Source organism: Anas platyrhynchos, chromosome 3 (assembly GCF_047663525.1).
Source record: "Anas platyrhynchos isolate ZD024472 breed Pekin duck chromosome 3, IASCAAS_PekinDuck_T2T, whole genome shotgun sequence".
Lineage (NCBI taxonomy): Eukaryota > Metazoa > Chordata > Aves > Anseriformes > Anatidae > Anas > Anas platyrhynchos.
In genome coordinates, this window is record NC_092589.1 from 40,499,752 (window position 1) to 40,516,862 (window position 17,111).

General features: G+C 42.2%; 1 protein-coding gene across 2 annotated transcripts; it reads right to left on the reverse strand.

Annotated features, from left to right (window-relative positions):
* Positions 1–122: 122 nt before the first annotated feature.
* Positions 123–16,761, reverse strand: SLC3A1 (solute carrier family 3 member 1). 2 transcript variants are annotated; one of them, XM_072035741.1, is made up of 11 exons: positions 15,143–16,761; positions 13,298–13,788; positions 12,680–12,859; positions 11,680–11,834; positions 10,416–10,541; positions 7,323–7,442; positions 6,297–6,421; positions 5,341–5,539; positions 4,071–4,217; positions 1,508–1,624; positions 123–701 (listed from the first exon to the last, which is right to left on the reverse strand). In XM_072035741.1, coding segments are annotated over exons 1-11 (2,103 nt in total). In that variant the 5' UTR covers positions 15,145–16,761; the 3' UTR covers positions 123–260. The 2 variants fall into 2 exon arrangements, with proteins under 2 accessions (XP_071891842.1, XP_038033562.1); XM_038177634.2 differs by lacking the exon at positions 15,143–16,761 and having other exon boundaries at positions 13,298–15,089.
* Positions 16,762–17,111: the final 350 nt, after the last annotated feature.

Here is a 17,111-nt window from a genome sequence, read left to right on the forward strand (position 1 = left end):
GGCTACTCTTTTAGGGCATTTACTACTTCTCTCCACAGACCCAATGGGGGTGTCTAAATAGTTATCATTGTTTATACCATACCAGCGTTTCATTACCAATAAAGATACAAGACAATTAGGTATTAATTTCATTTTTCAGGCTGTTTATTTTGTACACAAAGCAAGTTTGAAAAGCCAAAAAAAGGACAGATTTTTACCCCATTCTTTGAAATCAGCATTTTCTAAACTAACGTGAAAACTTGGTTACTCTACTCTTGCACTTAACAGTTCGCATAGAGTAAATTGAAGGCACTGGAATAACAAGCTTTTTCTGCCACAAAACAGTTGTCTTGAAAAGCCTCCATAGTATGAACAGGCTTTCCTGTTTTATATTCAAGGACCAGGCCTTCTCCTGCTTCAGTTTTAATTGTGTTGGTATTGACAGCTTTACCAGTATTGCTAAAATTGGTACTTAGTCTTATAGTAACTACCGAGGGAAGGCTAGGAACTATAGCTTGCATGTCTATTGTTGATTCCTGTCCAAAATTGAGAACCATCATAAAGACTCTATCTAACCCATCCAGTTCCCTCACATACACGAAAACATTACTGTCATTCCAGACGTAGCACATCCACCCCCGATGAATGGGCAGCTCATTGTTGCGAAGTGAAGTTAGCTCTCTGTATAAGCTCAGGGTTGAGTTGGACCAGGTCATCTGTACCTGCAACAAAGCCAGCATTAATGGGGTTGCTTCTTCCCACTGAATGGAGATGTTACTTCCTTCACACCCACACAGTCTGCCAAGAACACGCATATTAAAGTTCAGTTTTGACAATTAACGCTTCAAATTTGTCTGCTAATTCCACTGAAAACCTGCCTTTTCTCCTGCACTTTCTTGGGATTTGTGCAGTGGCAGAGATGGAGGGTTTTTGGCAGGACAGAATTCCCCTGTCAGTGATGCTACTTCTACCTCTGCAGGTGTCCTTTTTGAGTATTTATTGTTTATTCCGCAGAAAGCCATAGCCATTAAAAGCTTAACAGAATCACAGAATTTATTTCCTATTTTATTTTTTTCCTGTCTTTGAATCATATTTTTGTCTCCAGTTCTCGTCAGCACTGTAAATCAGCAAAATCTGCTTGATCTACAGCTCAACTGCTTTGAAAAATTTATTTACTTACATTAGAGATGGTCTGTATTAAGTTCTTGTTACGAGGATGGTGCTTTATATATTAATATAAAAAGAGGCTGGACTTCAGTTTAATGTTAAAATGATTAAAAGGATGTTAAAAAGCCAGCCCTACATTGTAACTGCAGTTGCTCTGTTTAAATGAATGTAGATGAAGTAGACTCCTTGCTGGTGCAAGGATTTTCTTCTCTCTTTAAATTAGTTAGGATTCCATACCTTTCTGTTTTCCTCCCTGGAGTTTGTTTTTATTAGCTACACTGCCAGCTCCCACTAGGAAGTCAGAGCAAAAGAGATGCATTACAATATTTTCAGACCTTTGGTTTGTCACACAAATACCTACTTCAACATTCACACTTTGGTAGTCAGGGTTAACAGGTAACCAGCTACTGGTGCCTTCAGTAAAGCCAGCGTTAACTTGGCCATCCCACTGCATGGGGGATTTCTCTGGGAAGGTAACCTGGAAAATAAAGTGGGTTTAGAGCCGTTGCCAAGAAGTTCCTGCTTTGATTAGTCTGTTAAGAAGTTATCCCTTAAATAACAGGCTCTCAACATAGTCCATACAGTCACCATTTCAGTAGTGTTTTCTCTAGCTCATGTTAAGATGCAACAAGGAGGATGTAACCCTGCTGCAAATCTAAATAGAAACAGTGAGAAAATATGAATGGAGACAGTTGCTGAAACAGAAGAGAACAGAAAGTCTGATAGATGCGGCATCACTGGGTAAAACTGGGAGTCCCCAGATAATTTTAGTAGCCTTGCCTTGCAACAGAAGGTTGGATAAAAGACAGAATATTCTGATGGGTAACTAGACACGCCAATAGGGAACACAGGAGGTAACGAGTCCTAAGAAGAGAGAACAGTAAACAACTGGTAAATGCTCTTCAGTACCTGCTTTCTTGTAACCACCCCACTTTTCACCATAGATCCCTTCAAGCATATGTTCTCAAGGACTACAATTTGGAGAGGATTTCTTGTATTGGAAATAATTTTTTTCTGAAGTGCAAAAATTGTACTGAATACCAGCTTTTAGCTGATTAAAAAGTGTTGATGCAAAAAGTCTGAAGTTCTCACTTTGAAGAATTCAGAAAAATTCTGAAAAAGCTTCCTCATTGTTATTGAAGAGCTTGCCAAAAGATCTGACACTTAAATTTAATGATATAAGAGGGCATAAAATATTTTGCACATACTTTGGGTGTTTGTTTTCGATGAAAACTGTTTTTCATATAAAGGGCACTTTTCAATACAATCTGTCAGAAAAGCAGCTCAACAAAAGAAATTGTCACTTTGCTTCGTGACATTATAAATAACGGGTTTCTCCTTTTAGCATGTTCTGAAAAGCAGGAAAAAAGAAACCTAAGTTTTCAACACTGGTAACACTGCCTTTCATCTTTACCTCTTCTAGTTTTTCTTGAAGATTTTCAAATGCCAGGGATAAAAACTATTCCCTTAGCAAATACACTCCATCTTTCTAAGACACCCATTAATCAGGGATTCTTCCTCTTCCAGACTGAATGAAGAGTGGTTTTGCATTGTTACAAAGCCATGAGCCACAGGGTGGCTACTAAATGAGCGTACCCTGAGGAGCCAAGGGCAAGCCACTTTTCTGAAGAGTATCTTTCTGCCTGCAGTAATCAACAGCAGTAAGAAAATGCAGGAGATGCTTTGACCCAGGCATTTCTCAGGGGAAAGATTCCCGAAGTCAGAGAAGCATTTCCTCACATCTGAATCAGACAAACCTAGACACAATCCTGTGCTTCCGTGCAAGTGCTTCCTTCCCTTTGGTACAAAACTTGACAATACCATTGATAGCATCACCACAAGTGTCTCATTCTGTAATAGAGGATTTCCACAGTAAAAACAGCATCTGCCATAGGCGCATGCTCTTAAGGTGCTCAAATGTGGTCATAAGAGGCAGAGCTGAGCTGTTGCCTTTTGGGCATGACCTTTTCCAGCCATGCCAGTATGTCTCTGACAAAAGATACTACAGCAGTCAGGTACGATCAGAGGAGAGATGAGAAATGAATATGGGCAGAATATGAAAACTGAAAGTCAGGTAGGTCAGCACAGTGTGAAAGGCACGGGCGCTTTGGTTTAATCCCTTGACCTTGAATAAACATAATTCTGAACATTTCCATCGCCTAACAAAACACAAACATCCTGCTGTGTTACCTGCAACCACGAAAAAATGAGATAGGGACCTGGTCCCAGGGCTCAGGTACCAAAATCTTTTATACCTTTGGATCTAAAATACAAATCCAAAGAAATCCATGTGTGTGGTATGGAAAAGCCCCTTCCACCAGGAAATGGTAAGCAGAGGCTGGTCTGTACAGCCACCCTTTTTGGGGGACGCCCCCTCTCCTGAGCTTGGGCATTTTAGCGAGGGCTGTGGTTTAGGGAGGTGCCTCTATAGTGAGAGCTAAGTAGTCTCCAGGAGACACAGTGGCTCCAGCAATGTTCCCATGAACTTTGGTTTACTGTAAGAAGTCGCCAGGAAATAATGGACTTTGACAGAGTGAATCAAGTAGTGTGAGCGGAAGGCGATACAGGACTCTGTTCCTCTTGCCTCAGGTGACCGAACACACCTCTCAGAGCCACTAGCCCAGGCCTGGGCACTTGCTGCTTCCTCTGCTGAAGTGAAGCAAAGCAACAAAAACGAATCTGGCAGCAGGCAGGGACCGAGATTGTGACCCTGCAGCTCAGCAGGCATCAGGGCCTCAGTTCTGGTCTCCTGCCTGGCCGTTTCTGCAGTCCGTACAATGGCTTCGCAATGTGGAACACAGAACACCCCCTAATCGTTGACAAAGACTGGAGTTGGTCAATTAATCAAAGAGTTCTTGTATTTTTGGTAGTTCCATTTCTCAGAAATGAGTAACAGGATCAGAATTTACGTACTCTTCACTTACATTTTCTGAAGCAATGTTCTCCATACCAATTTCTTCACCATAGTAAGTTATAGGAGTACCAGGGAGGGTTAAAAGCAGCATGTTTATAACACTGACATATTCCTTCCCAAAGCGAGATGAAATCCGAGCAGTGTTAGGGCTTCCGGCCTGAAGAAAACAACATTCTGTTAAACAGACATTATAAAAATCTGTGCATACACGAAACTGCTCTAAGACAAAAACCATTTTGAGTGAAATTCTATCCAGAGGCAACAAAATAAACAGAAAAACATATTTGAATTGGCCTGTGTTCACGGTGCTGAAAGGGAGGACTCCAGGGGACATACACCAAAAACCACCACCTAGGTAAGCAGCTAAATGTATTTCATGTGTATTGGCCAAACACTCACTTGAATATTCCAAGTGCATAATTACACTAATGCTACTATCACCCAAAAGAAATAAATGACAAGAGTGGCTTATTTTGAGAAAAGGGCCTTGCCACTTAGAAAGACCTGTAGTGCTATTAGCTGATTTAATAATGTAGTGGGTAATTTTTCCCCTTTCACCTGCAGGTCTGTAAGGTGAATCCTGATTTTGATGCCAGTACAAGTTTCTGCCCAAAATATTTTAGAATGTAGGCGGTAGAGACACAGGGAGATGACAAATCAGCCTGAGACTTCGTTAACTCCCCCCGGTAACATTTCCCTCAGATTTCTACCGTTTTCTCTGCCACATGAAGGTGGTGCTTGTTTTGAGGAGATGACTGCTTTTATACCAGGGCTGGGAAAAGCTGGCAGCCCTGAAGGAGAACACCCGAAAGGTAGGCATGTTTGAGCATGGGACTGAAACAAAAGACCTGCGTGTAGGAAGGAATGTGGTGAAACACCAGTAGCTGCAACTCCATATGGCCCCTGTGTGTTGCCTTTTTCCTTCTGAAAGCCATTATAGCCAAAAGCTGTTTCTAAACACTCCCTTGGGCATTTTGCCCCCTTCCCCAGAGACACAGCCTTCAGGATACAAAACTGCATTCCTGAGGGTCCCATCCGATAGGTGAACAGAACTGCTCCCACGTTACATTTGTGGAAGTCAAAGCCCGTGGTTTCAGTGCACTGCCTATGGCTCATCTCCTGTACGTCCCAACCATGCTTCGTTGCAAATACCTGCAAAGCTAATCCCAGGGAAATCAACATGTGGGGGGGGAGATTTCTATCACCTTAAGAGGAACTATCACCTACGGTTATCACCTAGGAACAGGCCCTTCCTGTAAGGATAAGTCCAGAACTCTTACCGCCCAGTTTGGCCATTTCCCTTTAGGCATGTTTTGCATCCACAAGTTGACGGCTTCAAAAATACTGTTTCCTGACAGATTGTTCATGTTAATTAGGTAGAAATTGAATGGGAAGTCTGCTTCTTGGACAAAAGTTGTTCCATAATACATCATTGTTGCTCCTATGTCTTCCTTTTCATCACCGTCAGAACCCATAAATCTACAAAGAAGTACACAAGCACTTTTTTTTGTCTCAGTCCTGGTTTGTACAGAGCTGAAGAAAGCTATGAACAGTGTCTGGCATTCTTAGAAAATAATACAGGATTAAGAATTACATCTGCTTACTTCGTTCCCATCAAAGACACAGAGAAGCTTAGATTTTGTGAAGCGAGTAATGAAAGATATTACTTGGAAATTTCTGGTGAAAAATCTACAGCAAAAGGCTGTATCTTAATGAGCCCTCTCTTTCCAAAACCACACCCACATAAGTGCATTTTTAGCAATTTCCATGCTGAAAAACAGCTTTGCAGAAAATGTCTTGGGGGTCCTGGTGGACATGCTGAACAAGAGTCAGACACGTGCCCTTCCCACAAAGAAGGTGAGAGTTTGGGACTGCATTGGGAGCAGCGCTGCCAGCAGGTCAAGCAAGATGATCCTTTCCCTCTACTCAGCACTGGTGAAGCCACACCTGAAATGCTGGGTCTTGCGCTGGGGAGCCCAGAACTGGAGAGACATGAACTACTGGAGGATGTCCAGCAAAGGGGCACAAAGATGATGAGCATCTCTCCTGTTAGGAGCTACCTGAACCAACTCACTGTACACTTCTCCTGTACACACTGGGGAAGAAATAGCGTAGCCTATGCACTGCCATTTGCATTTTATAAGAAAAATTTAATTAAAAAAAATAAAAACACATTTTATTGCTAACAAGAAGGTGACAATCAGGAAAAGAAATCACTAGCCCTAGTAATGATTACCTGTACCGGCCAGGTTCACGGCTGTACTGATCCATGGTTTCGCGGAAGCCACGGACGATGTCGTGCATGCCAACTTGGGTGGTTGTGTAGTCATGGTAGAGCTCAGAATAGGCTGTGATGCTCTCCTTAAAGACCAAGGCAACATTCCCCATTAGTTCCCCAGTATTTTAGAATTCAGAACTCCTCAAATTCTTCCTGTCTACTCTTTATTTAGACAATCCACCAACACAGGTAAAATTTTAACTGACATGAGCTTGGCATACCAACAGTAACAGCGCGGATCTGAACTGTGCCCGGGAACCGTCCCCAGCCCTAAGCAGCAGAGCCCACCTGCAGCACCAAGCACAGCGCGTGCTCTGGCTACACGCCAGGCTGGAAGCAGGGACCATGTTGTCGTTGTGGTTACTTAAAGCAACAATATTTGCGGAGCTGGTGAGTTTTGTGTGATCCCCAGCTCAGCAGGGGAACAGTATCTCACTGCCGGCACTATCTGCTAACATCACCGGGTTCACCACCTCAGCAAACAAAACCGGGAGGTGCTTCTCAACGCCTCTGGCCACCTCTCAGTGTAATGTGCTGCCAATGAGGTGGGTTTTGTGTTGCTGTTTGTTTTACTCTGATTCCTATTAGCACTTAAAAAGAAATATGTGCTACTGACTGCTGTGGGGTCCCAAGTGAGCCAGAGCACTGAGCCTACCTCTTGTAATGAGCTCCCCAAAGACAACTGGTAGCCCTTTGAAACTCACAACGCTGGTCTTTTTAGAATATAATTTGAAAGCCAAGTATTTCAAACAAAATTCAAGGGAACTGTCAGAACAGAAATACAAGGGAGTATGGACAATCTTCTTTGCACTCCTACTTGCTTCTTTCTTGTACATGCTCCTTCTGCAGGGAGCCCAGGAGCCAATTCCCTTCCAAGGAAGGGCTTCCTAAAGCCTTAATTAAGAGCCAAAAGAGTAAAAACATACACTTCTCTTGCCCTAGTAGAAAATACAGGAAAAAAAAAAAAAAGAAAATATACGTTACAGAATTCTGAGACTTGTTCACTTGCGGTTCATTTCGAAGGTGCGTGGCTTCTAGAAGAAATTTAACAGCGACAAAACTAAATCCATCAACTCCTTTACCAAGCCAAAATTTGATAATATCCTAGACAAAGGGAAAAGTGGAGAGTTTCAAGTGAGCCTATAGCATTCAAAATAGCATGTACTTAAAGAGGAAAACTAAATCTACTGTAGGTAACAATATAATAATAAATCAAAATTAAATTGTGATATATTTTTTTTAACTAGAAGTTAAAATGAATCCTGTTGAGTTAGCACTGACATACAAATAGAAAATGTCTTATTATTTCTTCCGGTATAAAAAAGAAAGACTGGTCTAAATTCTCCCGTAATTCAGGAGACCAAAGCCAGGGCATGCCTCACTAAGAGCCTTCTAATCTCTTCCATCAGAACAACTGGGATCATGCTAAGCACTATTGTTGGTGAACACCCATCTTGCCTGCACACAATTAGAACGCATTGATTCAAATATGCAAGAATATGTTGTTCTGCACAGACCTTGTGCCACCAATTTTCTTTTTATACAATGGAGCTCTTAAAATGCTTGTTCCCTTTTATTTGACAGATGTGTTTGTTTTTTTTCATTTTATTTTATTTTCAGGCTTATTTGTTGATTTGCAGGAACATGAAAAATTTTAAATCTATAGCAGTTAACTTCGATAATAATTCCACTACAAAAGGCAGAGGTTAGTCACTATTAGTAGAAATATTTCCTACTTCAGTAGCTGTTATAATACTAAATTCTAATTGTTCTGGTTTTCACAAACAACTCTGAAGTTCAACCCCCCTTGAGCAGTTTGTGCACGTGTTCTTTTAGACCAGATGCTGTTTTTTTTTTTAATGTAAGTACAAAAAATTGTCTTATTTTTAACACGTGTATGAAACACACTTGAGAGTATAGGCTGGAGTGAGAACCACTCCACATTCAAGCTTTACAGATTTTTGGCAAATCAGGATTCCACCTTTGGAGCTGTACTTTCTCGTGGAACCATTCTGAAGGCAGCAGCTCTCAATGCAGTGTCTGTCCAATACTGAATCCACCAAACAGTAAATGTTTAGGCACGTACTCATCACAAAAGCAGCACCAGGTATCAGCAGTGCAAATATCAAACACTGACTTGATTAGACTGATTATAGTCCTAACCTGAAAGAAGATTTTTAATTAACGTAGTAGACAAAGATTATTCTTCAACATGCTGGAGGAATCAATGATGTTTACAAGCATTCACCAAAGGTGGGTATTATCAGATCAAACTTACTGGTCTTTGTTTCATCTCTATGCATAAGACATGTAGCATCTATTTGCTACTTCAGCAATGTATGAGGTAGCATTCAAAAAAATAAATAAATAAAATAAAATAGCCATGGCTATTGAAAAGTATGTTTAACAAAATAAAAAAGGAGAAAGATGTGATGTTATGGGAAGCATCAAGACAGAGAGGTTACCAGGGGAGTTTGTCAAGGATCAGTCTTGAAATCAATCCAATTTCATGCTTCAGTTAACAATTAAGACCAAAAATATTTTGGCTTGTTTCTTCATGCACTTGCAACATCAACAGTGAAGAAGGATACCACAGAGACAGCCCATGAGATACTCATACTAGAATTGGGCAGGCATGAAGACTAGCACACAAGAAACACACCAAAATTCAACAGTACAGAGCAACAAATGCCAAAGAACTAACATCAACACCCTTGAGGTAGCTGTACTACTCAAACGGAAGCAAAAAAGGAAAAAGAAGCAGCTGTCATGCTCCCCATCTTCAGACCTACTTCCCAACGCGTTAATGAATTATGCTTTGTCTACTGAGAGACGTGGTGGAGGCAGGCATGAGGTTTTATCAGATCACAACCATTCCTTGGTGAAACATTTCTGGCTGTAAAGGTTACCCATGTCCCTCCCCACATAAAGTGGTCAGAGGTGTGGGCAGACCGAAACTAACTCCTTCTTATCAAGCCCAGACATTCCTTGCATTTCAGATCAGCATTGCTTCACTTCCTCAAAAATGCAAACACCTCTGCTAACACAAGGTGACACCCCCCATTGGGCTGGCTAATTAACACCTCCTTGTATCAACAGAGATTAAAGCTTCGCTCAGCTTGCCTGATGTAGCTGTGCTTCAGCACCAGCTTCAGTGCAAGACACTTGACCATCCATGTCAGTCCTCTCATTAAATGCTGTCCTCCATGCAACAACCAAATTCATTAAATGCCTTCATTGTTGGCTCCTGGTGGAGACTAGACTTGACAGCACACAACTGCTTCCTTGCAGCAGTCATGTTAGATTATGCGACTACCAGCAGCATCTTCAAGGCAAGTAACAATCTTAGGGCTTACAGGGGGAGTATTTATGCTACTGTCCAAGATTTGACCCAGGCACTTCTTGTGTAAGTATGTTTAATTCTGGCCATCCACGTTTGAGAAAATGAGTGGAAAAAATACGTAAGCTGAAGGATGTGTATGGTTCACAGACAGCAAGCATGAACTGCTTATGCATGAGGTTATGCTGAAAAGCAGAGGGCTCTTAGAGGTTCAAAGCAAAGAAATGAAGATCCCCTTCCACTTCCCACTGAAGGCTAAAGGAACTCCTTTTAAAGTGCAGTACCCTGTTCCAAAAATGATCAAGATCTTGCCAGGTGCTTGTGAGAGCAGGGACTTAAACCAGCATAAAAAGCAACAGTAGTCAGGCCCAGAGCACTGCAAAAAACCCACTGCCAGTGCCTCCACTCAAGGGGGGTTTCATTTGGATTTAATATACATATATATATATATATATATATATTTTTTTTTTTTTTTTGGGGGGGGTGGGGGATGGTGGTGGTATTACTTGCTTTTAAATTAAGACTTGAAACAAAGTAGCTCTGATACTGGAAGCATCAGAAGATAGAGCTTGAATTTTTAAACTTAAAGTTTGTCTAGATGCTTTTTTGTTTCCATACATGCACTGTAGCTCTTGAGTTACTTCCAACTAGATTGTAAATTGTGTAGCACAAAATCAAATCAAGCAGAGAACTATCTGCTTAGCTGCTGGTGCAGCAGCAACAGGTCATATACTTACATGGATTTCTTGTTGAACAGCGAGGTTGCGGAAATTTAAGTCTGGCTGTTCTTTCCCAAACTGATGAAAATAACACTGTTTTCTCACATCGTCAAACTGCCAGCTGGAATTCCCATAGACGCTCACCTGTTCATGTAAGTGGGAAGAAAAATAAACCAAACTCTCAAATTAATAAACAATTAGTCATATGCATAATTTACGATGTGGTGCATTACAAGCACATAATAAAGCACAAAATGCCTAACTGATGGACTAAATTTTAAGTAGACTTCGTTTCTCATTTCCTTCTCCTATTAGTTGCTCTTCCTTTCAGCCAGGCTTTGCCACATGTATCTCATGTTCAATGCCTTGTTTCATTCCTCTTTAAGTAGACTTCTGCTGGGAATTACAACAAAGAGGGGGAAACATGGGTGGAACCATTTCTTTTGGAATTAGTTTTCCTAAAACTGTTGTTAAAAATAGCTTTAGTTCACTTTCCTTAATCTGTTATTGTCCCTTTGAAGCAGTAACCACAGTCAGTGTGTTAAAATGTGAATTTTATGATCTCTGTAATAAAGAATTCCCAAAACTGAGGTGGCTCTTAAGACTCCAGTTAAAAACACACCAAAGAAAGCACAACAAAATCAACCAAACAAAATTGTTGTTTGGGGGAACAAAATTGGGAAGAAAATAATAATCCTACCTGGAGGTTTTAGAATATACAAATTCTTAACCATACACCCATCAATTCAGATTTTAGATAAATGAGAATCGCAGAGTGGTTTGGGCTAGAAGAGACCTTAAAGATCATAGAATTTCAACTCCCCTGCCATGGGCAGGGACACCTCCCACCAGACCAGGTTGCCCAAAGCCCCATCCAGCCTGGCCTCGAAAACTTCCAGGGATGGGGCATCCACAGCTTCTCCGGAAAACCATATACACAGAATACACACATTCTCCTTTTTTCCTCCAAAGCAAATGAAAAAGTAGATCCACCTTCCAGAAAAGGGGGAAAAAAAGCCTAGAGCATATTGCTTTGCTTCGCTTCTCCACAACTAGAGATGAAGCTTCTAACACAGAACAATTTTTTTAATTGTTTGAAGTAGGAACCCCTCCACCCTGAACCAGTTTAAATCTTAACCCAACGCAGCCTCACTCAGTAATCTCAGTCTGTACCCGTGAGCAACCATTTACAGCCCCGCATCCACCGGGACAACAATGTTCTAGGCATTGTTGTTACAGGCAACCTGCAACCCAATTTACAAGCGTCCCTGCCCACACTTACCCAGTTGTTGGGCACAGCGATCGCTGCCCCCGCCTGCATGCAGTCCTGCCAGATGTAGTAGTCCGTGTACTTCCCAGTACGGTTGCGACTAAGCTGAAACCATTGGTGCTTGTCACTTGTGTGGTTTGGTATTAAGTCCATTATCACTTTTAACCCTTATAAAGCAAATCATAAATACATTTAATTCAACCTTTTAAGACAACTTTTTTTTGGTATCACAAGCATTTGGGCTTCTTCAAAAGCCTGGGAGCTTGGGTTTGTGCTCGAGGGATAGGCATGTGGGTTGGGTTCACATAGCCCCATTGGCTGGGACCAACATACATAAAGACAAAAAGCCCCAGGCTACCTGTCCGGCTAAGCTAATGAGGATCAGCAAGCAGGGGCAGCACATCTTGCTGGGACTCTTCCCTGTAAAGAGGGAAGAAAACCAGAGCAGATTGCTGTGGTTATGAACCACTTCAACCAAGTCTGACCAAAAACTCTGATTTCAACATCTCTCTCCCATCTCACAGTTGGGAAATGGGCATCACCACTTCACAAGCATTAATGAACATATGTTCTTCCTCACTCTTCCTACAGATCAGGCTTTTTTAAAACTCTCAAATGCTTTTGGGACTGGCAAACCATTTTCCATTCAGCCCAACTTGGAAGGAAAAAACCTAAGAAGGAAACACCTGGGCAAGGCTTGGGCCTAAGGCATACACGCACCAACCAAGGATGCAATTGCAGGAAGGAAGCGCATGCTTCCTCCAAGCCTCTTAATTGTTTTTCTGCTTTGTCCAGAAAGCAGCCATCAGTAATAAAATCCAGAGCCAGAAACGACTGCCTGGCAGTCGTGATGCCCTTGTGCCGTTGACACGCACTCCCAGACCCAGCAGGGACAGCAGTAGGTGAGCCCTGCATGCGTGAGCACGAAAGCTCAAGATCAGAACCTAATGGCACAAGGCACACCTCCATCATACAAGTGAATATAGCTGTTTTGATCAGAGCTGCAGCTTACCTCGATCATGTATGGCTGCAAGCAGATTCTCAAAATCACTCATTGATCCAAACATGGGATCAATATCATAGAAGTCTTCAGCTCCATAGCCAAGGTCTTTTAAGGGGGACTTGTAGAAAGAAGTGATCCAGATTGTTTTTATGTTCAAACTCACTATATGGTCCAGCTTTTCTTGGATACCTATGTAAAAGAAAAGGGCATCATCAACTCTTTACAAACGACAAAATATTTTGGTTGAAGTAAGTTTGCTGTGGGTTCTCAAAGATGGAACACAGATCCCTTTGATACATTAAACACCCCAACTTTTCACTGATCTCAGCTAGCAGGGCAATCTTGAAATTTCTTCAGGCCTGCAGCAGACATGAGACCACGAAATGGAAACCATTTAAAGCCACTTTAAAGTTCTGCTGTTTGCTCTCAACCCCATACCTAAACTTTTGGTCTAACTCCAGGCTTAGACTTGACTTGAGCAAGAAGCTAACTATTAGTAACTACTAACTATTACAGTAACTATTAGTTACTGTAAGGTAACTATTTTTAAAAATTTTATATGTATATAAATACACACACATGACTGCTGCCCTGCATTACACACAACAAAAATGGAAGTTCACCCACCTTTCAGATCACCATTCCCATCCATGTCGCTGTCCTTGAAAGAACGAGGGTAGATCTGGTAAATAGGACTAGCTTGCCACCAGTCGAGGCACTTTGGGGACAGAGCAATAATGGCAATCGTAGCACACACGAGCACGACAGCAGCAGTGATTATGAGCCAAAAGAGAATCTCCCGGGTGACTCTGTACCGGGCTTGGCTGGAGAACTTCAGCAAGACTTCCTTTGGCATCCCTGCATAGGGCTCCAAAACTGGCTCCTCAGTAGCTTCTGGGTTCACACCAATAATGCATGTTTTTGGCATTTCTTCTTGGCTACTGGTATCGGTCTCCTTGTCATCAAAAGCCTCGTTTTGAACAAATCCATTGTTCTCCACACCTCCCTTCTCACTCAGCTCCATAGGCAAGCTCTTTGCTTCCTCGTCACCCATTTTGCTTGATGTCTCTTGTCCTGGAGACAGACACTCACTACAGCAAGGAAGCGAGCCAGCATACCTTTGTTCAGTGGAATGAGAAGCAGCTTAATTAGCACCTGGGTTTATAAATAATCCTGACCAATTGGTCAAAGTTCAAAGGAGGAAAAAGGACAAAGTGCTCCAGCTCTTTTGCATAACATGCATCTTCAGCAAGATAACAAAACACTACAAGAAAGCACAGTTTTCCAAGGAGCAGTTATGTTTACTGTTGCTCTCTTCAACATCCTAAACTTCTTTTCCTTTCTATAGCAATGTTTTTATTTTTTTTTAAATAAATTTATAATTTATAAAAGGTTTAGTAAGTGTTCAACTTTGCAGATTGGTCCTTGCCTCCCTTGCAACCTCAGCATAAATGAGTAGTAAAAACATCGGCACTGAGAAGAAGGCGTGGGCAGCTTCTGGTCCAAAAGCAAGAGTACAAATTCAGTAGGAAGAAAAGATCCAAAGCCTGCCGTGCTGGGTTTCTCACAGCACGGACTAGCCCAGACGCAGCCCACCCACAGCTCCCAAGCAGCGATAAGGCACACGCCGGTCCTGCAGCTCAGCGCACATTGCAGGCTGCTGCCCCCACAGCTATCCCCAGGCACAAGCACCCAAGGGAGAACTGCTCACTGCTTATCAGCAACTCTGAAGTTTTGCACAAGCAGGCACAGGTTTACACCTCTGTGTGCCCTATACTTCAGCTGGCCTGAGGCCTTCAAACCTGCACCCCCCAAAGAGCCCCTCAGGCCTGTGCGCTGCCCCAGGCACCTGGAGGCAGGCACACCGTGACAGGGCCCTGCTGCAGGCCACAGCTGATGTCTGCCCATGGCCACAGGGCAAATGCCAGCAGATCGTTGTGGTTCAGAAACATCTGCTTTTGGCTTCTTAACCAACTGAATCCCTTAAGTTAGGATACAAAAATGTTTTTACCACGACTGCCTCAAAACATGACAGAAGGCCCCTAAGGCATCTGTGGCAGGTCAGTGGGACACAGACGTGTACTTTTTCAAATTAAAGAACTGCTGGGCAGGCAATGCTGTGTGGCCATACCTTCAGGTGCAGTTTTGCATCTAATTCACCAGCATTTAACGCTCATCTAGTAAACTCCTACCCCTGGCTGCTTTTCCTGCCTTGCATTGCCCCCTGCCTTGTGCCAGGTGAAGTATTTGTGTGGCTGAGCAGCAAACCAGGCTGGGAAATAGATCTGGCAAAAAGCTAATGTCGTTTCAGTCTTTAAACAGCTTTATTCCTAAACTGCCAGGTCACCATGAGGCCACGGGGTGCTCCATGCCAGCTTAGCACAGTGAGGACAGGACAAGGAGGCAGGGTACAAGGCACAAGGCACAGCTACTTGACCAAGCAACAGTTAAATAACACCCTTCACATCTCACATTCATTTTGGTACGTTCTTGTCTGTCCCTGTAGAGGAAGCCCTGTTATTTCCACTTTATGGAGCAGAAAGCAAGGCACACGGCAGTTAGGTCTCACATCAACAGATCTCTGTGCACGTGCTTCTAGAATCAAAGGCAGGGAGAGAATTCAAGTTCAGTTAACAGCTTACCTCGGATCACATCAAATCTGCAGAGGATCAGATTTCCTCTTTCTCCACCCGGGTTGTACGTTACTACCTAAAGCACTGCCAGAATTCAGATTATAAGTTTTTTTTACAACTTACCATTTTTTTTAAGTTGGTAAATTTAATGGTAATAATTGCCTGCATGGCTGTGTGTGTTTGATCTAAAGATACATGGGTAGCTACCTTCAGTATGCATAATTCTTACAACTAATCAAGACAAACTGAATATTAAGCAGTTGAAAGCTACTATCACATTTTGACACTTTTTTCCCCTTTAATTCAATTATTTTCCACGTGCACAACCGTGTTTGTTCTACGAAACCTGCCACTCATTAACTGCCCCTTCAAAATAGCGTCTGTTGTCCTAATGTAATCCATAAGTAATGCTAAATGCTTATTTATACCTTAAGTAGTACAGATTGTGTCTTAATTGCCAAGCATGCAGCTGAAAACAAGAGGATTATTCTGGGGGAGCACCATGCACAAGCTTCAGACATCTATAAATGAATCTCTGTGGACTAATTCAACCTCCAGGTGTCTACTGGACACGCAGAGATACAGTGACACAATATTTTAAGGTTAACACAAAATAAACCACGCTGGAAACAACCAAGTAATTGTCTTGGTGAACACACAGATGTACAGCCAGACTTCTGTGCTTTACAGTCGGACTGACAGTGTTTACGGGTTTCAATCACATTTCAGATTAACTCCACGTTGCTGTATAAGGAGAGCTGATGTACAAACGGGTATGAGCAGAGCACAGACATGTTTAGCCTGGACAACTGGACCTTGAATACCAAAAAATTCTTTTAGAGAACCTGTAGAGAAAGTATGGCCAAGGATCTTAAAGTAGATCCTGGAAGCTACCTAGCATGGACCCTTGAGAAGAAGCCCCAGAATCTGGTTCCTCCTCCTCCTCCTGTAGACGTGATTCCTTGCAGACTGAAAATAGCCAGTCTCAAACAGGAATGAAAGAAAAGGAAAAAGCTCTCGTGGTATTTCTGTTAGTTGCTTTTGTACCAAAGCAACACGAGTAACAAGACCAAGACAGCAAATGCCTCTGGATAAGCTACCCATACACCCTGCAGAAGGGCTGGGCAGGGCTGGTGTCCTACAGCAGCTGACAGCTCACTCCATACCTTTACAGTTGTAATCAGTTAGTACAGGCAGCTGCACTGCTTGCCAGCACAACTGCTATATATTAACTAGATATAAACCACACAGGTATTTATTAGGCCTTTTTTTCCCCCTCCTCATCTGAAGGAGTTACTCACTTTAAAATTATTTGATAAAGGAAAGCTGTAAACATCAGCTTGACAGGCAGATCACCAGCAATTCCCACCAAGGTTTAAGTTTTTCTTTTAAAAATGTATTTTATGTATGCAGGCATTACACTTCTGGCTTGCTCTCAAGCAATTCCAAAACGGTTCCCTCCTGAGCAATTTTATAGTTTAGCAGGAATAACTAGCCAATGCTACTGCGTTCGCAGAATCCACTGAAAAGCATTAAACAGTAGAGAAAACACTTCATATTCTGTGCCAGTTATTCTGTTTACCTCAGCATTAGATAGGGAAACAAAACCAATCCGTATGTGGGCAGTAATAGCTGCTATCTCCACACAGATTGCCATGGTTATTTCTATAAGATGGAGGGGTTAATTTCCACAAGTATTTCTTATATATAATTATTTCGATGCACTGGCTGACTAAGGAGTCTGCTGTTTGATGCTATACAAATGCCAAGTAGCTTACCAGTTATTTGATACCATACATATTACACCA

What these genes read in the sequence shown, in the direction of transcription:
- SLC3A1 (XM_072035741.1), bottom strand. An exon ending in TCGCTGTGCCCAACAACTGG is followed by an intron (nt 10,542 to 11,679) that starts GTAAGTGTGGGC and finishes TTACATGAACAG; the next exon opens with GTGAGCGTCTATGGGAATTC. An exon ending in CTGTTCAACAAGAAATCCAT is followed by an intron (nt 7,443 to 10,415) that starts GTAAGTATATGA and finishes CCCTTTGTCTAG; the next exon opens with GATATTATCAAATTTTGGCT.